The following is a 27,119-nucleotide window of genomic DNA, read 5'->3' as shown; positions in this document are numbered from 1 at the left end:
AACTAATTGGGGAGGGGCATACCATAGGAGTGCAAAGGAAGTGGGACATTGAAATGGACAAAAGGCTTGTGGCAAGGGTGAGGAAGGTGCTGGAGTTCTTTCCCCTTGCAAACTAAATGGTTGTACAGCTAATCATAAGAGAGGTGAGATTCTGTCCATTTACGGTTACCTTGTCAGACAACTGGGCTGCTTCTCTGCAGAGCGATGAGATGCTTGGTATTTTCTAAGTCTGCACTTTGTTGAATGGCTTTCCTCTGGAACTTTTATGTGCTCAGAAAGCAGGTTGGTGTGCTCTCTTGTATGTAAATTATATGAGGAGCAGGAAGAAAGGACAGGTACTTCTCAATGAAGATTGCTGAGCTTAGGAAAGAGGAAAAGTTGTGGCAGCTTGCAAGAATTAATTGCATTGAATTGTGGCAAGTGGATCAGTTGCTGGTGCTATAAAAGCAAGTAGGTTTTTTGTTGCTGAGTAGCCAAGAGGATTGATGAGCCAAAGAGAGTTTTATTTCTAAGAGAACTTTGCCTTTCCTTCTTTTTGGTACATTCTCTCTCTTTTTATGTAGCCCATACCTGCTCACAGAAACTTTATATAACTGGACATGCATTGGGACCAGTCTTGCATGGGCATAAGAATAGAATTGAGAATTGTGTAAGTAGCAAAATGCACACTGGCCTGGGATGTGCACATTATGCGATTGTGTTGCTGTCTGGTTCACTTCCCAACTTCAGTCTGTATCCACCCCAGCAACTTGAGAGTAAGGCAGAAAGCTCGCTTTCCAGCCTGTAGCACCTAAACATAAGGAGTGGTTGGTTTGAAGATACCGTCAAATCTAAGCATTGATCCACCAAAAGGCAGTCAGGCATCTTTGGTGGAATGGTGAAACGCCACTGCAGGCTTGGCAGGAGCAATGTGGCCTGGATGGACTGAAACCAGAAGTAAAGGTCATTGCGGAAGGTACTCCGAAATCTGGACTGCTGAATCAGGAACTCTCAAACAATGAAAGATAATATATCAAGCCCCTCAGAACTTGAAAGCCCTACTGAGAGCCATTCATTTCAAAAATACAAACTGTGTGCAACTTACTTCACTCACAATGGAAGGTAAGAAACCAGAGCAAGGAAAAGTGACCATGGAGAGGAAAAAGAAAGAGAGAAAGGAAAGGTGACCATAGCTACTCATTTGCACCCATGTGAACATAGGTCTGAGTTCCAGGCAGCAAATAATCCACTAGAAATAGGCTACATGTCAGCATGGTAGACAGGAACTTAAGCAGCTACTATACAAACACAGGTGGCTTTAAGCCAATACGATCTCACACCAGACAAAGTCTGAAAAGTCAAAGTGCCTTTGACGGGTTGATTCTGGCCCCTGTTAACAGGGAATCAGCAGAATTAAAAAGCAAACAAGTCTCTTTCCAAGCTTGGAACTTTTGCTTTTAAATTCTGCTGATTACCCCCTTGGAAAGAGGGAGGAGGTGGTGCTGGAGAATGAGGTATGTAAGGGGTGTAGATGTAGCCTAAGGTATAATGGGTAGGGAGGGGAATGTGTTTGAAGGCTCTCTGATTCAGAAAGTGAGGCTTTTGTGGACAATTCAGGCAGTTGAAGTAAGATTGATGAGACAGTGTACCTAAGGCAGGAATTCCTGTCTTTGGCAAATTCTAACACAACAAGTTCTGCTTGCACAAAAAGGTATAATAATCATGGAGCAACCTTAATTAAAATTCTAGTAGCCAAACAATGGGTGTAGCCAGGTTGATTCTACTCTAGGAGGTATGTGGTCCTTTAGTGTGGGCCTGCTTGTCTTGCTGGCTGCCTGCCTTTTTATAGTCATGGGCAGAAACCTCGTGACTGGCCTTACCTGATACCCAGAAAGGAGACACCAAGGCGGCAGCTGGATACCAACCTCAAACAAAAGCAGCCTCAGAATGCTATGTCATACGGAGTGTTGGGTAATCAGTGGTGAAGAAAATGAAATGTTTGTAAATGCATCTGGGAAACTACAGTGGTTGCCAGATAAACACAGATCAGCAAAGGAGGCAAATGAGTTGCAAATTCCAAATCTGGTTATTAACCTCAGAAAGATGGTCTTTGGAAGGCTATAAATATGAGCTGGTTAATTGGAAACACAGCTGTATTTTTAAGGGGCAAACAGCAGTTTGATATATTTGGCCATATTTTTTTTCTCTGCATACATACAAGCTGTCAACTCATGAAAAAATGTTTTGTCTCATTTTCATGAAAAAATAGAAATTATCCAGACTATTCAAAGTCCAATAAAGAATTCTTAAATTTCTTCTTATAGTTTTCCAAATAATAGTAAATATTCTTAATCATCCAAAATAATTACAATCAAAACGGGTTCCCAGGTAAACTCTCCCCTGTTTTCCTTATCTCCATCAGTGATTGTGGCCCTGTTGAAACAATAATAATATAACAAATCTATTTGTAACAACCTTCTACTAAATTCCAATCTTGTGTCACAGCAATTATTCTTCATAATTATATTTTAATTATGTTTTCACCATCCCGTATTATCACTTCGGCTCTGTGCTCATCATATTTTGAGATCCTCATTTGGCAGACCTTGCCCCCACCAGTGAGCATGCTAATTATAGTTGACTAATCATTTTCAAAAGAGCATGAAAGCCAGAACTTGCCAGTTTCCTTTGGTGGGAAGAAATATGTGAACCCCTGAAGTTCAGGTCTCCTGGATTTGGCTGTGTAGATATCTGCGTGAGATGCCTTTGGGCAGTAGAAAGTGGGGTACAAAAACCAACTCTTCTGCTTCTAGATTATGCTGGGAAAGAGCAGGGAACCTGGCGCTCCTCTTTTGCCGCTTTGGTCGTAGGAAGTGGCTCTCAAGAAGCTGATTTCCTTGGACATAGTGAGCTTGCTGTCAGGAGTCAGCCCGTGGAGAATGGGGAGGAGGCAGAGGGAGCCTCAGGCAAGCACCAGCTGAGGGAGCCATGAGGGAGTGGCAAACCTCTCAAGCAATGGCGGTGGAGGCATCAGTTTCAGATGAAGAAACGTCTGGCTGGCTGCTTGTTACCCCCAAGGGCCTTTGCAGGATGAGGACTGAAAGGCCTGGATTTCCTGCATGAGTCCTCGCAGTTTACCCTATTTATTTTTTAACCTGCTTGGCTGTATTTGCCTATTATTTTTTTATGCCAATAAAGGTTTATTATTATTATTATTATTATTATTATAAATGTTAGAGTTGTCTCAGGTGCTGTCCTCATGCTCTGGCCATGTCTATTTGAGGCAGAGGCACTGAGTACTCAGTCTGGGTGCAACGAGTGAGCCTGCTGGACTCCTGCCTGTTCCTGATTCAGATTGTCCACAACCTTGATTGATTGCCACCTGCGTCAACCCTTGGACTGCCTTATGACCACACTGTCTTGCCATCTTCCTCTGGACTTTAAAACCATGTACTAACCTGCTTTCAATCTACTGGTAAAAAACTGCCTTGACTCTGTGTGTGTGTTCCATTTCCTGGCCGAAGCTGCATAACGTTCTTCTGCTGAGCTGTTGGCCTCTAACCAGGACTGATAGCAGCACAGCTGGGAACGCTGCCAGCTCCAAGGCCAGCACAAGGCGAACCTGGGAGAGAGCCGGCATCTCCAGCCCAGCCAGGGATGGGCCATCACACTTGCCCTTGAAGAAGTCAGGCCATTTTGTGCTCCATCCTGCAGATTCAAGTTGCAACTGCATTACTTTTTATTTATTTATTAATTACATTTGTATCCCGCCCTCCCCGGAGGCTTAGGGCGGTTCACATGAAATGTAAAGACCAACACATTGAACCCGGGTTCAATAACAACAGAAGCTAACAGTTTAAACAGGATAACAATCAAACAGGCCCATGGTTACATTGTCTTCCTGACGGGAGTTAAATGGCTCTCACTGGCCTGTTTGGTTACCAGTCTGCTGGCCTTCCTTGTTTCTCTTACTGGAGGAAAGATCCATGTCCTTGCAGGAGGGCCAGCATGGTTCAGTAGTTACAAGTGGCTGCCTCTAATCTGGGGAGACAGGTTTGATTCCCCACTCCTCCACATGAGGCCTGCTGGTTGACCTTGGGCCAATCTCAGTTCTCACAGAGCTCTCTCAGCCCCACCTACCTCACAGAGTGTTTGTAGTGGGGAGAGGAAGGGTAAGTGATTGTAAGCTCCTTTGAGACTCCTTCAGATAGTAAAATGTGGGGTCCAAAAAAACAACTCTTCCTCCTCTTCCTCCTGTGGTCCAGTAGGGCTGCTGTTTGTCTCAGGTAATGACATTATAGTGCTGTTTCCTTGCAGGAATGGACACATGCAAGAAGGGCAATAGCTAATCCTGGGAATCCAGATCAGAGTAGTAAACTGTTGAGCTATTGGTGGGGAGCTAAAATAACAAGCTTGAACTGTTGTTTCCAGAAGCTGGCCTTTCTTTTGTAATGACACTTCCTCAAAGCTGCTCAAGGGACTTTCTGTAAAAAAACGCATTAGGCCACTGGACCCAATCCAAGAAGATGCTAAGGATGTCCAGTCAGATGTTGCACTGAATACAGTGCACTTGTTTCGGTAGTTGAAGGGAGATCTGCCTGTTGCACATGACCTTTGCTGCTCCCAAGTCCTAGGGAGCCCAGGATATCCTCCTGCAATCCTGCAGGTTTCAGGGAAACATTGGGCAGTCACAGGAGGGTGGAGTGACAAAAGACCTGCTTCACAGGTAGAAGTTCTTGCAGTCACAGAAATGTACTAGATCCCATCCATAGTGAGCTTCTTACTGTCTGCAAGCAAAATTTTAAGCAGTAGTAGTTGGTGTCTCTCTCCATAATATAATTCTGTATGCCAGGTAAATACATTTCTGTTAGTTCTAGGAAAGATCTCTCCCTTCCTGGGAGGGAGATATTCTTTCCTTGGGAAACTTACAACTCTGTGAACTTGTAGGGCGCCTTTTAAAGGAGATCGGAATATAAATAGCTTGGGGAAAATAGGCAAAAGTTGATTTCTTGCCCCATGTGTGTGGAGGCAGAATTGAGTGAATTGGATTTAGAGTCAGTCAAAATAATTCCCTTCTGGAGCAAAGCAGAAGTTAAACAGAGAAGACTATTTGTTTATATCTTGAGTTTCTGTAGGTGTGGGCTGATGCTAAAGGTAAGTATCTGTGTCTATCCAACCTTGGAAAACACGCCGCGAAATGTGCAAGAAGTTTGTATTGCGTAGTCAAATAGGTGAAATGTTGAAGTTAGCTTCAGGTTCTGCTAAATAGGCGGTGAGCGGGGAGGAAATTTTATAGTAGTTCATGATAAAATGCTGTCTCCCCCCCCCCCCCCCTTGAGCAATGTATAGTTGGCTAGTCTGAAGTCACTTATGTATTCTTGAAAGCTGGAAATGCAAATCTTGGAAGCTAAGCAGGGCCGGCCCTGGCTTGTACTCAGATGAGAAACCACCAAGAAAGTCCAGGGTTTGCACATAGAGGCAGGCCATGGCAAAACCCCCTCTGAACATCTCTTCCCTTGAAAACCCTGTGGGGTTGCCATAAATCATCTGTGACTTGGTAGATTTTTCCACTGCCACCAAAAATACTTGACTACTTATCAGTTGATTTCTTACAATTTTTCAGTAAAATATTATGCATTTGTATATGCTTTTCCAGAGGCCAAATCTGTGTTAATACAATCCTATATTGTGTAAAAAGGGATCATTCTCCTGTCCATTTAAAGCACCGTGAAAGTATCTTTTCAGGGCTTGAAAAGCAGGTGCTGTAGCTAGACGGGGAGTTTGAGATCTCCTCATGTGATAGTAGAGAAAAACTACAGAGCCCACAATACCCAAAATATAGAGGAGGTGTGATTTTTTTGATGATTTTTTTGGAGGAAGAATGGAGTTTGAGAACCAACAGTGAACAGTTTGCATTTCTTTCTGGGGGGACCCAGGATCCTTAACCAACAACCAACAAAAAATTATGTTTCTCTTTATGTACCATCCTATCCTAGTTGGCTCAGGGCAGTTGACAACAGACTTCAAAACTATTATTAATGAGAACATTTTAACACGAATATAAAAACCGCAGTCTCTTATCATTTAGTGCTGTGAGGGCTGAACAGACCTTGGAGGGTTTTCTGTCTCCAGGTGGATTTTCAGACAGGGAGGCCAGCGTCTTCATGGTCTTGCTTCCTGGCCTCAACCTTAGGCCTGGTGGAACAAGTCTGTTTTGCGGGCCCTCCAGAGACCCCCGAGAGCCCAGAACTCTTCAGGCAGAGGTCCACCAGGCTGGGGCCAAGGCTGAAAAAACCCTGGCCCTGGTTGGGGGCAGCTTTATCTCTTTATTTTTATGGACTGGAATCGCTTAATAATATGATGTGAAATGAGGAAGAATGCTTGCCCAGGGTCCTGGCTTTGACAACCATTGGTTCATCTTTGGTCGTGTTAATTAATTAATTGATTGACTGGCTTGATTTACTCAAGTGGGTTTCAAAGCAGCTGACGTCTGCCTCCTCTCTTCCATTTTATCCTGTTTACCAGTGTCATGTGACTTCCTGTCATGTGCTTGCAGTGGGCCTGGTACTCAGTGGGGTCTTGGGTCTGGTACAGTCCTTGACCATTGTGCTATGATACGTTGAGGTAAAGGAACCGAGATTTTGCTCCTGTTCATATTTCTTCAGAAATTGAGCAAAGGACAGGAAGCCCCTCACAAATGTCACTGTGGCTACATTCAGACAGTGTGTTGAACCCCCATAAAGCCACAGCATACACAAACATGGCTTATTGCCAGGATCAGACAGGACTCTAGCTCATCCATTCATGCATGAAGTTCAATTAATATATTAAAATGAGCTGTAATTAACTTTAACATACAAGTGCAAGTGTGTAGACTGGCCAGAGTTTGTTTTCCCTCCCGTGCACCAGGATTTGAACACCTCTGCCTGAATGTCATGAGTAGTCAGAACTAATTTAAGGCAAGATTCCTTCATTGTACTATGGTCTGAAGAATGGAAAACAAAGAATAATGTGTGTAGGGCTTAACAACCAGCAGAAGATCTGGGTGTGGAGACAAGTTAGGAGGGGTTGTTGGGCATGACAACCCTTCCGGGGAAACCCAGAAGTTATGTCATACCTCTAGGAATTGCCTAAAACTCCATGGGAAAATTGTAAAGTCCCCATTGTTTCCTACTGAGGACCGACATGTTGGGGATTTTCTCCAAAAGCCATTTTCCAAAAAAATCTGTCCCCATTCTAAAAAGCTGCAGGGTACAATAGACAGGGGGTCGAAACATTTTGAAAAATTTATTTCACTCTGTGAAGTCACTTTGTTTGTTTTTTTTGGTAAAGATATATTCACAAACAGTGACCCAACTGCCACAGAAAATGGTGCCCAGGTGGAAGGAAAATGCTTCCCAGCTGCAAATCAGGAGGAGACATTGGTGCAAAGGTGATTTGGGAAAACTGGAAAAGTAAAATGGATGGACATTGGCACTGAAGCTCAAAAATAATCTGTTGCTGTTGGGAGACCAGGCAAGGGGGAAAAAGCCTGTGTGAAAGTCGTTTATGCTTGTGTAATGAGTGAAGGATTGGTTGATGGGTGCTTATCACTAAATCTAAGAGTATACTGACTGATACTCCCCAGCCTGTAGATCTTGAAAGAAATGCCACCCACACACAATACAAGGGACTTTGGACAATATAAGCCTTGGGAGTCCCTTTCTATGGAGAAGAATGTGCCTTTGTAAATTAACCAAAGGAAAAAAGCAACTTCTAAAAAGTGCCCTAATAAGAACTGAGAATGCTTCAGAAGGTCAAAATGTTGATGATACAGGCTGGAGTAAGACAACCAATTACAGGGTGGCATTTCTTTATCAGATTAAACCTCAGCATTTACAGAATCATGGAGACAGGGCAGGGATTTCAAAATTGTTTTTTTCCCCAACCATCAAGATTTCTTATGGTAGGGTTACTGGATGTCCTCTTTGTTTTAGTGTCTGTCCTCTTTTGGGCTTTTTAAAAGAGACTGATGGAAATATCTTCTATTTAGGTTGGAATAATATTCCTAGCTAATAGTAATTATCACAGTTTAAATACTAGGGGGTTGGACTAGATGACTCTGGAGTTCCCTTTCAACTCTTATTCTTTGATTCTTTGTTGGGTGTTTAAAATGTTTCTCAAAGTAATCACTTATTTGAAGTAGTCAGTTGGTAAACGGCACTGATAAAGCTGTTCTGACCGAGCAGGAAAATCAGGGCTCTCTCAGCCTCACCCACCCCACAGGGTGTCTGTTGTGGGGAGAGGAATGGGAAGGCGACTGTAAGCTGCTTTGAGACTCCTTTGGGTAGAGAAAAGCAGCATGTAAGAACCAACTCTTCTTCTTCAGTAATCTCAGGGCATATAAGAAGTAACTCATCCTCCTGCTGCTTCTTCCTCTTCCTCTTTTTTATGGGCCTACGGTTTGTATATGGAATGGTTTGATTTTTAATCATTTTTTAATCTGTAAGAATTGATGCATACATGGAAGCAACTGTTTTTTAAAAAACATTAAGCAAAACCACTTGTGCCAAGAATACCGCAAAAGTGGGCACAGAAATTTTAAACAATATACAATTGGGCTTGTTCCCATCCAGCCATCACCTTCTGTAACCAAAGGACCAGGAAGTAGGGACAGAGTCATTCAGCAGTGCATGATGGGATGGCGAGGACTGATGTCTTCACTCCATAGCAACAACTTGAGTCAGTAAGTGGGGCAGAGCTGTAGTATTCATAGGAGGGCTGCAAATCCATCAGTGGTCACCTGTATTTTAGTGCACATCAAGAAGAGAGTGAAGATCCCAAACTCCCCAGTTAATAAGCTGGTCATCTGTGCACATTTTTGCCTTCCTCTAGCTTTTTGGTTTTTGGTCCGAATTTTGGTACTCAGAATTGGCCTTGTCATGAAAGCAGTGGATGACTATGCATTCAAACTACGATTCTATGTAATGTTACATCTTTCTAAGCCCCTTGACTTCCAAGGACTTAGAGGGGTATAACTCTGGTTAAAATTGCACTGTCACCGAAATGATAGTCATCATAGTAATAATAATAATTTTATGTAGCTGGAAATGGACTGCAATATAAACAGCTATAATAATAATAATAATTATTATTATTATTATATAATTATTATTATTTTAAATTATTATTGTTGTTGTTGTTGTTGTTATTTCAATTTATTTCCCACCACTCCCAAATGGCTCGTTACAATATCTTAAAACCCCATTAAAACTCTCATTAAAAGACTTAAAACCATCCCAACATGGCAATAACAAAATCCCCTTCCTACCCCCATTCCTAAAAGGGGAGGGCGGAGGAGCAGGAGGTCAGTGATGTTCAAGAAGAAGCCCGGGGGAGAGCAGTCGATGTACCACGGCAGCCCCAGCCTCAACCGTAGACCTGGCGGAAGAGCTCCGTCTTGCAGGCCCTGCGGAACGCTGGAAGGTCCGTAATTAAATCTTTATGTAGCTGGAAATGGACTGCAATATAAACAACTATTTTAATAATTTACTTTTTCGAAGAAATAGATGGATTTGGTTTTCACAGTTTTTAATGTAATTCAACCCCTCTTTTTGCTGCCCAAAGGAGTTTCAAAGCTGCTTATGATTGCTCTCCCCACAACATATACCCTGTGAGGGTAGGTGAGGCTGAGAGACCAGACTGCACTGTCAGAACAACACTTATCAGGGCTGTGACTAGCCCAAGGTCACCCAGCTGGCTACCTGTGGCAGAGTGGGGAATCAAACTCGGCTTGCCAGATTAGAAGCTGCTGCTCTTACCCTCTGCACCACATTGGCTAATAATGCTATTTAGTAATTAGTAATACATTTTAACTTAATATGCTGAAAGTAAATATGCCTCATATCAACGAACTGTCAAGTTTCTAATTAAATCTCTTTCTGGTCCTTGTAGGTTTTTAATGACTGTTTTTCTTTTAAATGTGTTGTATAGATTATTAAATTGTAAGCCACTTTGAATTTGCATTGTTTTAAAAACTTGTAATAAAATGCTTTATTTTTATCCCCGTGTTGTACATGGGAGGGAGCTGAGGTCGCAATTGGGTCCCTTGCTTAGACCACCCAGTGAGTTCAAGGCAAAGGCGAGATCTGAGGAGGGATTCTCTGATTCATAGCCAGCTCTTAGCTACGAGTTGCCACCAGATTTTTTATGGGAGGTTTTTGTTCACTGCGCAGTGGGGAAGTACCATTTAAGTTTTCTGCCTCAGGCATGACAGTATCCGGGGCTGATCCTAGTTCTCTTCACATCCTATTCTGCAAAGCTCTGTTTTTCTGCTTTTGAATACTTTTTCTTGTGGCACTGATTGAATGCACGAGCCTTTGCCAACTTAAAAGTAGATTCCAGCAGAACAAACGTAATGTGTAGGCTTTTGTTGAAACACCCGTAGCAAGTCTGTTACTTAACAGAAATAGGAAAGGTTATGAAAAGGGGGTCCCAAGGGAGTTATAGCTACAGGCAGCGCTGCTTTTGATGAGGCAATCATTTTCCTTGCAAATATATTGCACTCCAAGAATCTTTTACTGTTTATGGTGCTTTCTAGAAGTTAAGTTTTAACTTTCATTTTTTTAGACTGAGCTAGCTCATTGTGGTATCTTTAGCTGTAATTGGTGTTTTCAATTTATGCTTATGCACAAACAGGTCCTTATCAATGTCATAACTGATGAAAAAGCACTAGATTTAGCACACCAGTGGATATTATAAGTTTAGGTTTTAAAATGGACACTTCTTTTACATTCAGGTAGCTAGCCATGTTCATCTAAATCAGCCTTTCTTAATCTTTTTGCCATTGAGAAACCCCTGAAACATTCTTCAGGCTTCGAGAAACCCCAAAAGTGATGTCAGCAGGTCGCAACTTCCTGTCACGCCCCCAGAAGTCACATGTCACCGGATGTGGCATCACCAGGCCATTCCCACAGCACAGGAAGTGACAACACAGCAATATTTTCAGATGATTTGTGGCCAGAACCCCATACCTGCACTCCGGCTACTAGTTTGCTCTTCTTCATCAAAGGGAGCCTGCAGAAACAGGACTGGGAGAGGCTATGCTGCTTCTTTGCCTCCACCCCCTACCCAAGAAACAGGCTTCTTTGCCTCCACTCCTGCATGCCAGCAACAGGACCAGGGCTAGCCTCCATCCCCCCAACCCCACAGATAAGTTAAAATGAGAGTACTTACCTCTCTGAACTCCAGACGCTACCAGTGCAGTGAGCCTCGGCCAGCAAGGATTTATATGGCCAGGGCCCCTCCCCTTCCCCCTTCCTCCAGGCCCATCATTGGCCATTTTGAGAGGGGGTGGCAGATTGACATGACCAAATATGGTCATATCATCCAATTTTTTAAAATTTAAAAATATATTAAAATTAACTAACTAATCAGCGAAACCCTTCCGGAGCCACTTATTACAAAATTCGGATTGAGAAAGTCCAGTCTAAACCAATAGAATCAAGTTTGAATTCAGTGGCCCCTTGAATTCCAACAAAATTTAATTCTGCACGTAAGCCCATGAATGTACATGAAAGATTATTCCCAGAATTAAATTAGGACATATATTTTATTTCCGATATTCCATACCAGTGGGGGGAGGGGATAAAGTGCTAAGTTTGTGGTTAGTTTGATGTTTCAGCCACATGTTTCACATTCTGCTTGCTTGAGAAATAATTGCTGCCATTTTTTTCATGACCTGGGACTTTCATAGGCTTCTGTCCAGATAGGAGCTTGAACATGGAGGTTGTGGGATAGTGTTTCAGAGCCTAATCCCAAACTCACATATACACACTCACTACTGCATTTTATGGCCATCTCTGTGAGGCTCCTGACATTCCGTTTCCAGAGACCCTTTTTTTGTTGGAATACTATACAGTATTTTGCTAGACCATTAAACAAATCTGTTTGTGGATTCTTGGTGATTTGTATTGAACTGGCCAGGTATTAGGTTGCCGTGGCTTTCAACATTAAACAAAAGCTGAGAGATTACAAGATGTAAAGTCATTCCATTTCAGGTTTCAAGGGTCCAGAAATCAGTCAGCACAGTAGTTCAGTCCAAGAGACCAAAGTCTTCCGGCAAGTCATATATCTGTAACTGCTCCACAGAGCAATATAAATAAAACTCTAAGGGGTGGGGGTGGGTGGGAGCTGTCTGGAATGGGTGGGGATAACGATTGGCCCCTGGTCCCGGACAATAGGAGGGCCCAATCGGGAGGCGCTTGCCAGTCCAGGGGGCACGGCTGCTGATTGGCCCCTTGTCAAAGGACTGACCAGTTGGGAGGCGCAAAGCACCTACCATCCTGCCCCCCCCATGTGGGCCACCTTTGCCTCACGGTGGCCATTCCTCTGCTGGTCACCGAGAGGCGAGGTAGGCCCAGAGGCCTTCGTGGCCACCCCAGAAATGGCTCCTTCCCTAGCCGCAACGCTGGGAAGGTAGGCCGGGAGGGGGCGGCCCTTTGGGGCCGGGAGGCAAGCTCGCCCGGGAGGGGGGGGGGCTTGGGGCACGGAGGCCCAACCTGCGGCCTCCAGTGGGGGCGGAGGGCTCGGGGGGAGTGCCCTTCCCCACTGCCCGGCCAGCACGGGTGTCGGGGACAGGCTCCGGCCAAGGGGGGGGAATCCCTTCCCTGCCACCCAGGCAGGGAAAGGCTCAGGCTGGGGGGGGGAATCCCTTTCCTGCCATCCAGGCAGCACGGCCGCCGGCTCAAAGAGCCAGCAACTGCACTCCCTGGGCGGTGGGGAAGCCTGCTGCCCGGGGAGGGCGGGGGCAGGGGAAACCCTTCCCAGGGAGGGAACCCTCCAGCTCCCTCACACACACACCTGACCCACGGACCCCCTCCCCCTCCTTCTACCCCCCTCCCTCCCCCTCTGCCCCCTCTCCCTCCCTCCCTTACTTCCTTAAATCCAGCAGCACCTCAAAGCCATCTCCAAATATTTAAAAGGCTGCCATATAGAGGATGGAGCAACATTGTTCTCTCTTGCCCTGGAGGCACAGACAAAAACCAATGGGATGAAATTAATTCAAGAGAAATTCTGTCTAAACATCCAGAAGATGATGATGATGTTATCTGTTCAGTCATGTCCGACCCTCGGCAATTCCATAGGAAAGTCTTCACCGTGTGCCCCTGTCTCCGACTGCTTCTATTAGTTGGTTCATGGGCATCTCGACAGGGTTTAAACCTGTCGAGCCAGCGGATCCTTTGGCAACCACGTTTTCTTTTGCCATTGACCATGCTGAGGATTAATGATTTCTCCAACGAGATTGATCACATGATGTGCCCAAAGTGAGTGAGGTTTAGCTGTAATCTTCCCATCCGGAAGAAGTTCCTGACAGAGCGCTTTCTCAGTGGAACAGGCTTCCTCAGGAGGTGGTGGGTTCTCCATCTTTGGAGATTTTTAAACAGAGGCTGGAGAGCCATCTGACAGAGGCTGATTCTGTGAAGGTTCAAGGCTCAAGGTTACAGTAGATGAGCAATTGGGATGTGAGTGTCCTGCCTATCTGCAATGGGCGGTGGTATTTTTCCCATTTGAAAAAATGGTGCAGACTGTCAATGACATATCTGGGGAGTGGAGACCAGCTGTTGCTACATTTGTCAAAATATGGAGAGTGGGGAGCAGCTGTAGTGAGCAAATATTCATGGAAATATGTTTTGTCTTCATATTGTAAAGACTGTATTACCTTTCTCTTCCAAATGCATCACATAAAAGCTAAGAAGTGAAAGCTAAGCTGTGAGTTGTTTTGGTAATGATGTTTCATCAGAGGGTGTTTGAAGTTAATTATTCCCAAGCTGTGTTCTGCAAGAAGGGTCAAAGTGTGCCTTGAAAAATTAAGCCGCTGTTGCAACATGAACTGTAAATCTGCACTCTGTTGTAGAGCTGAGAGGCACAAGAAATCTCAAATCTCATTCAAAACCAGAACCTTTCCTTGAACCGTGACTGGGAAGAGAGTGAAGAGACGGATACCAAGGAGGAAATATTAATTGAGCCAGCGTGTCATTACAAAATCATAGTCACAGCTGTCAATGCGCCTCTGGAGTTTGCTATACCTAGAAAAATCAAACAGCAAACCGTGGTTCATCTTCAGCCTTCTGTGCGGTCCCCATTGGGACTACATCCAAGCAGGCTTATTGTAGAGCGATTCATTCCGAGCTAAAATGTCATCTAGAGGGTGCCTGCTCCCCCCTAAAGCTATTGTGAGCCGCTCTTCGTGTCAAAACAGTCACATGGTCAATGGGAGGGGCACACCTTCCCCTTGGATTATTGTTGTTATTGTTGGATTTATTGCCCACCACTCCTGGACAGGCCAGCTCGTGGCAAGTTACATACAAAGTTCAAAACAATAATGCAATCCCCAATTAAACCTCCATAAAATTACAGAAAAATACTAAGATCCTTTGTTGCTGCTATTGGAGAAGGTTCTTCTTGTAGCTCTGGTCTGTCCAGCTTTTGATCAGAGTTTATTCCTTATGGGAAAAGGTACAACTATAATTGAAAAAAATGACAGAGCGCCATGCGCTCTTTTGCTTTGCACCAATCTCCCTAGGCTGAAGGGATGCCTTAGCACAGGGGTAGTCCACCTGTGGTCCTCCAGATGTCCATGGACTACAATTCCCATGAGCCCCTGCCTTAGCACCCTGCCTTGTTTCACTAGGGCTATCCTCTCCCTTCAGGGGAAGCGTGGCTCAGAACACCTTGTTAAAAAAAATGTATCAGGTATAGTAGTAAAATGCCCCACTCTGACAAGCACAATCTGGGCCTCGGCAAGGGGTACAACATGCAGACATTCTGGGCATCCCAGCAATTCAGGCCTAAAGCTCGGAGTAAGAGGGCTTGTTTAGTAAAGACTGTGCTTGTGGGGAAAAGCTTTTTCCTTGTCAGACAAGCCTCCTGAAGACGCCCCACCGTCTGCATCACATGCACAGAAATCCTTCTTAGTGGCCTCCTGTCCATCTGTTCCACCAGCTTCCTGTTCTGACCCGAGTTGACACCAAGAGTTGACCCTGGTTCCATTGGCTCTAAGGAGCACATCTGAATGGAATTGAATAGAGTTTACGATGCAGCATGATGCCAGCCTTAGATAAAACAAATACAAACTCTATAATATAAGATCTTTTGAAAATAATACTAAAATTCCTGAGCCTCTGTCAGAGAAAGCCCAGGGAGGAAAGTCACTCTGGAAGGTAGCATTTGTTTGCTTCTATGTGTAATTGAGGCTTCCAATTGGCCCCCTAGCCGCCCCCCCCCCCCACTACAACTGCTAGGAATCAATCCAACATACTGGCTCCTTGTCATTCCACCCTTCCTTAATGTTGTTGTTATTATGTTAATGTTAATATTGTTATTCACCTTGTTGTTCTAGAAATGATGTTACCTGGATCATTTTCTTGTTCCATGTAAACTGCCCTGAGCCTTTGGGGAGGACAGTATATAAATACAATAAATAAATAATGGCCAAGCCACAGAATTTAGCTGTCTGCTTACATTCAGTGATATTCCCTTCCCATAAGAGAAACTTCATTTTTTCTAGGTCAGTAATGCCAGATGCCTTCTTGAACAAAGGTGATATAATTTTAGAGTGGAGTGATGTATAGAGTGAGCATCTAAAGAGAACCTGCGCCAATGACTCCAGCCCCCCCTGCCTACACGGGCAGAGCCTCTCAGCTCTTGGAATTTTCCTGAAGTGCCCCTCCAAAACCACAGGGGGTAGAACATCACCCCTTGCTAGCATGGAAGCCCTCCTTTGGTTTTCAGTTTACAATTTAAATAAATATTCTGCAGGGGCTTCATTAAGTCTAGAAGGGGGGGAGAAAATTTGAAGAACTCAGTTAGACTTCGGGTCTAACTGAAAGAATACATCTGAACCACCAGCCAAGAGGTGCCAGTCTAAATCTAACCACAAAGACAAGACTGGGACTGAATTTTGACCATACCAGTCTCCCAAGTTGGTTTCTCAGGACCCAGTGTCTGAATCCAAGGCCCCCCTCAATTTCACCAAGGACGCCTTTGGGATGCTCTGTGTAACCCATCAGAGGTTGGTATCCCACTGAATCTGATCCCAGATTCAAGGTTAACAGGGATGGATCCATGAAGTTCTACTGCCTGGCATCATCCATGCCCTCCCATCCATTGGCTTATCCTACTTATCATGCTCTTACCCCTGCTTATCCTACTTACCCCTGCTCTTTTATGTGCAGATGATGTGGTGCTCTTAGCATGAACGCCTGTAGGCCTCAAAAGAGCTTTGGTTAGTTTTATGGACTACTGTAAGGAGGAAACACTAATAATAAACTATGCAAAAAGCAAAGTGATGGCCTTTGGAAAACAATTTAGAACTAAGATTTGACAGGTATCAAGAAAAAAGTTAGAACAAATGAAGTGTTTAAGTATCTGGGGGGAACCTTTCAAGCTTTGGGCTCCAGGTTGGAGTATTGTAGAAACATTGCAAATTTAGCTGAGAAGTCAGCCCTTTAGTGAAATTCCATTGTTCTGAAAGGAGCTTATTTTGTCCCAGTTGCAATAAAATTATACCAGGCAAAGGTTATATGGCAAATGTTATATGGGACTATTTTGGGCCCAGCTGCCTCCTATTTTGTCTTTTTAGAGCAGGGGCAGTCTAAATTTCTCAGGGCTGTACTATTGGTGCCAAATTGTGTTTCCAACTCATGGATTTGCTTAGAGCAGTGTTTCCCAGCCAGGGGTTCAGAGACCCCCCCCCAGGGCTCTGCGGTGTGTGTGTGTTTGGAAGGGCTCCCTGCCATTTCCCCTGCTGCCTTAGCTCGGTTTGGGAACTGGCCGTTTCCCTTGTTCCCCCTTCCCCTCAAGCAGGAGTGGCTTAGTCTGCTGATGGTTTTCCTGGCTGGGAGGAGGTGGGACCCTGCATACGTATTCCCAGCTTAAACTGCATACTGTCTCTCCCCCGTCCGTAGTCCTTGTCAAGCTCTGGTAGTCCATGAACATCTGGAGGACCACAGGTGACCTACCCCTGCCTAGCACCCTGCCTGTGTTAGTATTTATGCTCCTTGGAGAATGTTCCTTTCCTGCAGCGCTTTTGGGAGGTTTTGTTTTTATGCCTAAAATTGTGAGCTTTGGGAAGGAAAGGGATCCAGGATTTGCGTAGGGAGGGTGGCTGGTGGTGGGGAGAGAGAGGAGGCTGGCTCTTATTATCCCATAGCTCCTCCCCCTGCTCCCTCTCCTGTTGCCCCAATAGCAAGGAAGAAAGTAGGGAGTCCCAACTGGAAGCTGGCATCCCTGACCCTGTGTGGGGCACAATGCCACAGTCCACCCTCCAAAGCAGCCATTTTCTCCAGGGGAACTACTACACCTGGATCCAGTGCAAAGACTGTCCACAGCCTGCATAAGGATTCCTTTCTGCCCTGGTTTCCCTTTTCCCTGGCAGCCACTTCTGACCCTGAGAAAAGATATTCTCGGGTCCTAGGATTGCCAGCCTCCTGGTGATGCCTGCGGATCTCTCCAGAACACGTTCAAATCACACAGATCATTTTCCCTGAGGAGAATTGCTGCTTTGCATGGTGGGCTTTATGACAGCCGAGATGAATACTTCCTTGTTTTCTCAGAAAAGGTTTGCTATTTAGCATATTGCATACACAAAAATGAAACGAACTTCTTATTTAACAAGTCTCTTTAGCCTAGAGAGGAGACAACTGAGAGGGGATCTGATAACCATCTTCAAGTATTTAAAAGGGTGCCATATAGAGGACGGAGCAGATTTGTTCTCTCTTGCCCCAGAGGGACAGACCAGAACAAATGGGATGAAATTAATTCAAAAGAAATTCCATCTAAACATCCGGAATAAGTTCCTGGCAGTTAGAGTTAGAGAGGCTTCCTCGGGAGGTGGTGGGTTCCCCTTCTTTGGAAATTTTTAAACAGAGGCTGGATAGACATCTGACGGAGAGGCTGATTCTGTGAAGGCAAAGGGGTGGCAAGTTACAGTAGATGAGCGATTGGGATGTGAGTGTCCTGCATAGTGCAGGGGTTGGACTAGATGACCCAGGAGGTCCCTTCCAACTCTATGATTCTGAGTCTAAGCCTTTTTATTTTATTGGTGATTTGTTTTATTAGTGATATTAGTGGGGTACTTGTGGACTGTAAACTAAACATGAGCAGGCAGTGTGATGCAGCGGTAAAAAAGGTAAATGCCATTTTGGGCTGTATCAACAGGGGCATCACATCAAAATCACAAGATGTCATAGTCCCATTGTATACGGCACTGGTCAGACCACACCTGGAATACTGTGTGCAGTTCTGGAGGCCTCACTTCAAGAAGGACGTTGATAAAATTGAAAGGGTACAGAGGAGAGCGACGAAGATGATCTGGGGCCAAGGGACCAAGCCCTATGAAGATAGGTTGAGGGACTTGGGAATGTTCAGCCTGGAGAAAAGGAGGTTGAGAGGGGACATGATAGCCCTCTTTAAGTATTTGAAAGGTTGTCACTTGGAGGAGGGCAGGATGCTGTTTCTGCTGGCTACAGAGGAGAGGACACGCAGTAATGGGTTTAAACTTCAAGTACAACGATATAGGCTAGATATCAGGAAAAAAAATTTCACAGTCAGATTAGTTCAGCAGTGGAATAGGCTGCCTAAGGAGGTGGTGAGCTCCCCCTCACTGGAAGTCTTCAAGCAAAGGTTGGATACATACTTTTCTTGGATGCTTTAGGATGCTTAGGGCTAGTCCTGCGTTGAGCAGGGGGTTGGACTAGATGGCCTGTATGGCCCCTTCCAACTCTATGATTCTATGATTCTATGATGCTATGCACACTGGGACTTTCCCATCACAGGAATTGGGGTTCCCAGGCCATGTGTCACCAGAATTGACATATCTATTAGACCCACCCCACTCCCACCTACATTTAAATTTTCACACATTGCCAGAGATGCTGGGGGGGGAGGGGGGGTGGCAATCTCAAAGAAGTACAAACTGATCTCCTATGGTTCATGAACAGAACAAGACCTGCCCTCTTGGCTGCCTGTTGGCTCTTCTTCAGGGAAAAGATGCCTGAGAGATGGATTCAAGAGTCTGTGGCCGAAGCCTGAGCAAGGGGGCTGGACTTCTCTGGGCAGGATAACGTATCCTCCCTCCTCCAGAAGCCTAGAGCCCGGCCACAGCTTCTTCCTCCTCACCTTCCTGCAGTGGAACCTTGCAGAACTAGCCCTGCTCTGAGATGGCCAGGCTGCTCCAGCTGTAACCAGATTCTTTAGACTGAAAGACCTATTCATCATCCGCTCTAACTTTCAGAATTTCAAACTTTATTAGTTCACTTGGTGTCTCAGGGTGGTCTACATGGAACATAGAAATGAGAAAAAATACATTTTAATATTTGTAACAGTTGTAATCAGTTGAGACAAGGAGATATAACTAGTATAACATATAACAGATCACAGAGAATGATCTAACACAGGGGTAGTCAACCTGTGGTCCTCCAGATGTCCATGGACTACAATTCCCATGAGCCCCTGTCAGCGTTTGCTGGCAGGGGCTCATGGGAATTGTAGTCCATGGACATCTGGAGGACCACAGGTTGACTACCCTTGATCTAACAGATAAGGGGACATTTGGTTGTTGATGTTGTGGTTTCCTGGCGGTTGGGTCGGATTTGAGTCCTTGGTATCGGAAGCTTACCGTTTTTGTGACAAAAGTTGTCTCCTTGCCTGGAATTCTTACCTGATGAGGGTTGGCCAGCCAGTGGAAGCTGGGAGGATGTCCAAACAACCGATCAAGACTGCTGAACATGCAGCTGACGTGGATATTGGAACCATTGCATCATCAGTAGTTCCCAGATGGCGTGTGTGACTTTGCTCTACTGTTCTCCCTTTGGAAACCAGGAAGAACTGTATTTTAATCTGGCACAAATTAAAAACCACCACCAGACAGCAAAATTCTTGAGTGTCACACATCTGGCTCCCTCTTATTTGAGACAATGCCTTTCTGCAACTAACCTGTGGTACCCATCCCATAGGGACCAGATCCCTGTGTTGTTCGCCCTTCAAATCCCTTAGGGTGCCTTTCCCTTTATGCGCAGAGCCCACCCTTTCATAACCTTGAACTGTGTCCTCCAACACGATGCCTAACACCACAGCTCATCAGACTCCATCGTCAAACCAAAGGAAGCTGCACCCATCCAGCTCTGAGATCATGCAGTTACTTGCTGTTGCCTCTTTGGAGAGGAGCATGCCGTCTGGCCTGTGTATGTTTATCGTGTTTTCCAGGGCAGCTGCTGCCCGTTATAAGGAGAGAATGAGGCACGGGGAGTTGCCCAGTGCCCCCCCCCCAACAGGAAATGCAAGCTTGCCTGTGTGCCCCCTGAACGCAAAGGCCATCATCTCCCAATTGAAGGGGCACCCAGATGGCACAGTGGGGTTATGAGGTTAGCGGTTGGATGTCTTTCTTTCTTTCTTTCTTTCTTTCTTTCTTTCTTTCTTTCTTTCTTTCTTTCTTTCTTTCTTTCTTTCTTTCTTTCTTTCTTTCTTTCTTTCTTTCTTTCTTTCTTTCTTTCTTTCTTTCTTTCTTTCCCTTCCTCCCTTCCTGCCACACCCTGCTTCTGTAGAAGGCAATAGAATAAGAATACAAGATGCTGATGAAGAGGCCTAGAAAAGGGCTCCCCCCTTTCCCTCCTCCTCCTTTTTAACATTCGGCACGATGAACAGTTCTGAAGTTCTTGCAAGCTTGTGCACTGTGTCTGTTGTTTTCAATAGTCTTAAGAAGAAGAAGAAGAGTTGGTTCTTATATGCCGCTTTTCCCTACCCGAAGGAGGCTCAAAGCGGCTTACAGTCGCCTTCCCTTTCCTCTCCCCACAACAGACACCCTGTGAGGTGGGTGAGGCTGAGAGAGCCCTGATATCATTGCCCGGTCAGAACAGTTTTATCAGTGCCGTGGCGAGCCCAAGGTCACCCAGCTGGTTGCTTGTGGGGGAGCGCAGAATCGAACCCGGCATGCCAGATTAGAAGTCCGCACTCCTAACCACTACACCAAACTGGCTCTCTCTAGTAGGAGGTGGCTTCTGTGTTCCACTTGTCTCACAAGCCCTTCTTGGTGTCTCCAGTCAATGGGGGGGGGGGGGGACTTGCCTAACTGTGGACCTTCATAGTTGCTTAACCATCCTGATGTTATTCCTGGAAGACATAAACTGAATATGAATAGAGCCTAAGCGACATAGCTAACATGGTGAGTTCCTTGCATCTAGCAACTTTGCTAATTTGTGGAATCTTTAAAAAAACCCAATCAGTTCAGAAAGCAATCCATAAAACACGCGCAAAGCCGTGCAAGCAGTGCTCTGCGGCTGTGTTGCTCTGTGCTGTGCTTGGCTTCTCGTGAGCCTGTACATATTGTCCTGTTCCACCCTGTGAGAATGAACAAAATCTCTTTCTGCAGTGCTTACGGAAGTTGGGGCTTTTTCCTCCCCCTCTCCCCACACATACAAATCCCGTACTTTGTTTGTGGCTACAGCTGGAGTAACATAATGCAACATTTGAATTAAGAGGTCTGTGTTAAGTACTGGCACCAGCAACAGTTCCTGTATTTTGACCCCCAAATTTCAATGTGATCCTGTGTTTGGCTATATCAGTGGACTAGTTGAACTGACTTCCCAGCTGACCTCTGAAAAGGAAATAATTGCAAAAGGAGTGGGGGTTGCCAGATTTTGTTTTTAAATTATTTTTTCTAGTTGAAGGATTTGTGGACTAGAGATAGAACATAACTTTTCTGAATGGGGAAATACACTTCTGCCAAAATAAATATTTCTTACTAGCTCTATAACAAAGTTGGAGTGCAGTGGCATGTTAAGAACAACAAAGTCTAATTTGCCTATATCTAGAATTAAATGTTGTTCTTAACGTGCAGTGGGACTCCAATTTTGTTCAGGTCAACATGGCTACCCAACCTTTTTAGTCATCCTCATGTTTGCCCTAGCTTGACTACATACCCCAGGATAGCCTGATATGACCAGATCTCAGACACTTTTTGGGTGGGAGACCACCAAGGAAGTCAACAGAGGTGTTAGAGGCAGGCAATTAACTTGTACCAACTTACGCAAATAATGCACAAGTAAAAGTTACAAAAGAATTAAACGATCCTGATGGAAGATACTTAATTTTAAAAGTTAGTCTCCTGGAAGGCATGTTAGCAAGAGTATAGGCACCAATCAATGCCAAAGTTAAAATTTGTGAGAATGTTTTCCAAATTATGCTAGAATGTCAAGATGAAAAAAAGTTGATTTCTGAGGAAAAGAATGGAATAATAGATCCCCAAAAAGATAGGTGGGGATGGAAGATGGGGCTTGACCTTCAGGTTCAGCTGGGTTTTGTCAGTCAATCAATAAACCTTTAATGGCATAATCAGAATAAAATAGCATGTTAGTAAGAGAAACTGAAAATGTAACATTCTACATTTAGGTAGGAAAAATCAAATGCATCACTATAGGATGGGTGAGACTTGGCAGTAGTACAAGTGAAAAGGACCTGGGAGTCTTAGTAGACCAGGCACTGAACATGAGTCAGCAGTGTGACTAAAAGTAGCTAAAAAGGCAAATGGGATTTTGGGCTGTATTAAAAGAAGTATAGTGTCCAGATCATGCAAGGTGATATTACCACTTCATTCCACCCTGGTTAGACCTCACTTGGAGTACTGTGTCCAGTTTTGGGCACCACAACTGAAGAAAGATGTAGAGAAACTGGAGAGTGTCCAGAGGAGGACTACAAAGATGGTGAGGGGTTTGGAGATCAAGTCGCATGAGGAAAGGTTGAGGGAGCTGGGTCTGTTTAGCATGGAGAGGAGATGACTAAGAGGTGATATGATAACCATCTTCAAGTATTTAAAAGGCAGCCATATAGAGGATGGAGCAGAGTTATTTTCTGTTGCCCAGATGGTCAGACCGGAACCAATGGATTGAAGTTAATTCAAAAGAATTTTCAGCTAAACATCCAGAAGAAGTTCCTGACAATGAGACCGACTTCCTTGGGAAGTAGTGAGTTCTACTTCTTTGGAAGGTTTTAAGCAAAGGCTAGATAGTCATCTTACAAAATTTCTGATTTTATGAACTTAGGCAGATTGTAAGTGGGTGGGCAGTTATTTGTGAGTTCCTGCATTGTGCAGGGGGTTGGACTAGATGACCCTGGAGGTTCCTTTCAACTCTATGATCCTATGATTCTAGGAACTTTCCACTGCTGCCATTGGAATATTTCTCGGTGAGATGGTAAAGGGTAATGCAGTGATCCAGAGTTGATGAACCCAGCATGCTCTGGTTGGTGAACCCAGCATGCTCTGGTCCAGACACCATGGGGACTGAGTTTAGAAGCTTCCAGTGTAGGTGGCTCGCGTAGAGCTTGCTGATTATTAAGAGCAGGCTTATTGGTCTACTAGCTGTAAAGCACATTGCATGCATGGATGCAACAGGCGGTAGAGGGCTCCCCACCAAACCCCGCTCCAGCCCCACCTGCTCCTGTCATAGAATCATAGAATCATAGAGTTGGAAGGGACCTCATGGGTCATCTAGTACAACCCCCCTGCACTATGCAGGACACTCACATCCCAATCTACTGTAACCTGTCACCCCTTTGCCTTCACAGAATCAGCCTCTCTGTCAGATGGCTATGTAGCCTCTGTTTAAAAATTTCTAAAGATGGAGAACTCACCACTTCCTGAGGAAGCCTGTTCCACTGAGAAACCGCTCTAACTGTCAGGAACTTCTTCCGGATGTTTAGATGGAATTTCTTTTGAATTAATTTCATCCCATTCGTTTTGGTCCCTCTGGGGCAAGAGAGAACAACTCTGCTCCCTCCTCCATATGGCACCCTTTTAAATACTTGGATGGTTATCAGTTCCCCTCTCAGTCATCTCTTCTCTAGGCTAAACAGACCAAGCTCCCCCAGCCTTTCCTCATATGTCTTGGTCTCCAAACCCCTCACCATCTTTGTTGCCCTCCTCTGGACACGTTCCAGTTTGTCAACATCCCTCTTCAATTGGGATGCCCAAAACTGACAACAGTACTCCAAGTGAGGCTGAACCAGAGCAGAGTAAAGCGGTACCATCACCTCCCGTGATCTGGATATGATACTCCGTTTGATATATCCCAAAATCCCATTTGCCTTTTTAGCCACTGAGTCACACTGCTGACTCATGTTCAATGTATGGCCTACTAAGACTCCTAGATGCTTTTCGTACATGCTACTGCTAAGACAAGTCTCCCCCATCTTATATTGGTGTATTTGGTTTTTCCTACCTAAATGCAGAACTTTACATTTGTTCCTATTAAACTTCATTTTATTCAGTTTAGCCCACTTCTTGAGCTTATCAAGATTATCCTCTATTCTGTTGCTTTCTTCAGTTGTGTTTGCTACCCCTCCCAGATTAGTATCATCTGCAAATTTAATGAGTACCCCCTCTAATCCCTCATCCAAATCATTTATAAATATGTTGAACAACACAGGCCCCAGGACAGATCCTTGGGGCACTCCACTTGTCACTCTTTTCCAAGAAGATGCTGAACCATTAACAAGTATCCTCTGGGTACAATTTGTCAACCAGTTATTGATCTGCCTGACAGAATTAGGATCTATACCGCATTTCACCAACTTGTGAACAAGAATATCATGTGGAACCTTATCAAAAGCTTTACTGAAATACAGATAAACTATGTCCACGGCATTCCCCTGATCCAGCAAGGTAGTCACTTTCTCGAAAAAAGAGATAAGGTTGGTCTGACATGACTTTTTCTTGCGAAACCCGTGCTGAGTCTTAGAAATCACAGCTCTCAGTTCCAGCTGCTCAAGGACCGAGTGATTATTTGTTTCTCTCCTTGTTGAGCTGGTCTCTCTCTCTCTTGGAGGAATGGGAGCTCAGCAGGGCTCTCTCCCGGTGGCGAGCCCCACTAGAGGGGGCAGTCTGGCCCCGCACATCAGTCCCATCTCTGCTGCTGCTGCTGCCTCCAACGCCACTGTCCACCACAGCCGCTGCGCAGAGGGCCGGGCAGGCGGGCATAGTTCCTGCACCCTCTGCAGGCAGTGTGTGTGTGTGGCTGTGAGGGTGGGTGAGCTGCGCGTGACTGCCTGGTGGAGGCCGGCCCTTTCTTCACCAGTGCCTCATGTGCCACCACCTCATCAGCGCAGTTCTCCGTGCCACTGAGTTCAGTTCAGTTCAAACTTTATTACAGTCGTTCAGACCAAGTTATATGAAGTTAATACATAAAAGACCAAAATAATATGGTCATTTAATATAATATAATTTAAAACAGAATATAAAATAGAACTTAAAATTATGCTACTTTAGAGCATCGGATTTTTATGGCAGCGGCACAAAGCCAGCTGAGTTGTCACCTGGGGGGACTCATCACTTAGGAGCCTCTTTGCTCAATCTACATCATGATGTTCTGGCAACTTTTTAAGGATTGGTTCAATCAAGTTGCTATGAATGTCTACATAAGCAGGCATATATGATCTTTTGTATCAATTTCGCCACTCCCACAAAAACATTGTCTCAGTGTAAGGGGAATGTTCTTATACCGACCCTCTACAAGAGCTGAAGGCAAGATGGAGCATCTTGCAAGGGTAAATGCCCTTCTTTGCTTACTTATTACCACTGAGCCTCACAGGAGACTGCAGCCTGCTCCGGCCGTGGCCTCTTTCATGGGGCCACAGCCTCCAGCGCTGCCGCCTCACCACTGTAGCCTCTGCACAGAGGGCCAGGCCAGTGGGCGCAGTTTCTTTGCCGTCTGCGGGCAGCATGTGTGTGGCCGCAAGGGCGGGTGAAGCACATGCCTGGTTGGGGCTGGCTCAATCTGGCGTCACCCAGCTTTTCTGGACTCCTGGATTGGCCTGCATTCTAGGGCTGGACAGGCCCAGACAGGCTCCACCCTGGAGGCTGCCTTTTATTTATATTGCTAATACTGGTTACATATAGTTTGCTGGAGATAGAGGCTCTCCTTTTTTATATATTGGGATTGAGATGACTATGGCCTAGGTCCAGGAGGTAGGGATAAACCCATGACAATCAGTGTTAGTGAACACAACGGCAAGCAGGGGGCTCCAGATAACTGAACATTTCTTAAGAATTTCAGGGGATATTTTGTCTGGTCCGGGAGCTTTGCCACTCTTTAACAATGAAATCGGACCTGGCAAAACACAGCCTTTTCAGTTTGTAAGCAGAAGGGAGGGTCTGTATGCATGACTCCCAGCTCCTGGGAGCCTACTTGAGGGGAGGGGGGGTTACAGGTCAAAGCAGATACAAGAGCAGACTCAAGACCAGGAGTAATTTTTAAATTAAATATGTAGTGGGTGATATGATCCTATATCAGGGGTAGTCAAACTGCGGCCTTCCAGATGTCCATGGACTACAATTCCCATGAGCCCCTGCCAGCAAATGCATCTGGGCATCTGGAGGGCCGCAGTTTGACTATCCCCGTGCAAGACCCTTTGTACCTGCCCAGAAACTCTGTCTTTTAGTGAGCTGAGTTTTGAAATTGAAACTGTGTTTTGCATTTTGTGTATTCTTTTGTAATTGCCCCACACTTGGGAAGTACTTCCCTCTCCCATATACCTCAGTGGACTTATTTTGGAATGTTCCCCTCTCTTTGATAACTCATTAGATCTGTAATCTGCAATAGAGGTTTGTGGTGACCCCCTAATATTTTCCCTATTCTGTGAACTTTGAGCTGAGGTCAAGCAAACAAAGCAAGTATTATGTGTTTTGTTTTATTTTTTTGCAGTCTTTTTAGAATAGGCCTGTGAAAATCCACCCGAAGCAACTTGTGGGATTGTTTGGGAAGAGCGGGAAATGCTGGCGGCTCTGCCTTTAAATGCCGTTCTCAGGAAATAATAGACCAAAACAGTCTGCTAAAGGCTCTGGTAGGAAATAGCTGGCATTGAGCTGTTTTTTGGGGGGGGGGGGGAGGAAAGTCTTGGCAAAACTGTTGTTGTGACTGTTTCTGTGGCTTAGAAAGGAATTTCCTACAGACTGGACTAACCATTAAAAATGTCTCTGCTTCTAGGAGGAGCTCACAGGATTTTTCCTGGAGAAAATGTCAATTTTAACCATGGAAGCCCAGTGTCTGGATGAGAGAGGGAGCTTTTTTAAGGTAAGGGGGGAAATTGCTACATTTTCTGATGATGGGGAG

The 27,119-nt window shown here is 45.0% G+C and overlaps 1 protein-coding gene across 8 annotated transcripts in view; it reads left to right on the top strand.

The window, feature by feature from the left end:
• The window catches only part of RIN2 (Ras and Rab interactor 2), a 104,626-nt gene that overhangs the window by 20,341 nt on the left and 57,166 nt on the right, over window positions 1-27,119 (top strand). For 5 of the 8 annotated variants that reach the window (XM_077310344.1, XM_077310345.1, XM_077310343.1 and 2 more), the window contains one exon: window positions 26,994-27,080. In XM_077310344.1, coding sequence (XP_077166459.1) covers window positions 27,024-27,080 — 57 coding nt within the window. In that variant the 5' untranslated portion in view covers window positions 26,994-27,023. Of the gene's footprint in view, window positions 1-7,390; window positions 7,412-9,370; window positions 9,445-26,829; window positions 26,851-26,993; window positions 27,081-27,119 lie in introns of those variants that run through there. The other 3 variants (XM_077310340.1, XM_077310348.1, XM_077310349.1) reach the window with 3 other exon arrangements.

The sequence above is a fragment of the Paroedura picta genome, chromosome 14, assembly GCF_049243985.1.
Source record: "Paroedura picta isolate Pp20150507F chromosome 14, Ppicta_v3.0, whole genome shotgun sequence".
NCBI lineage: Eukaryota > Metazoa > Chordata > Lepidosauria > Squamata > Gekkonidae > Paroedura > Paroedura picta.
This window is presented reverse-complemented; position numbering and strand designations above follow the sequence as displayed.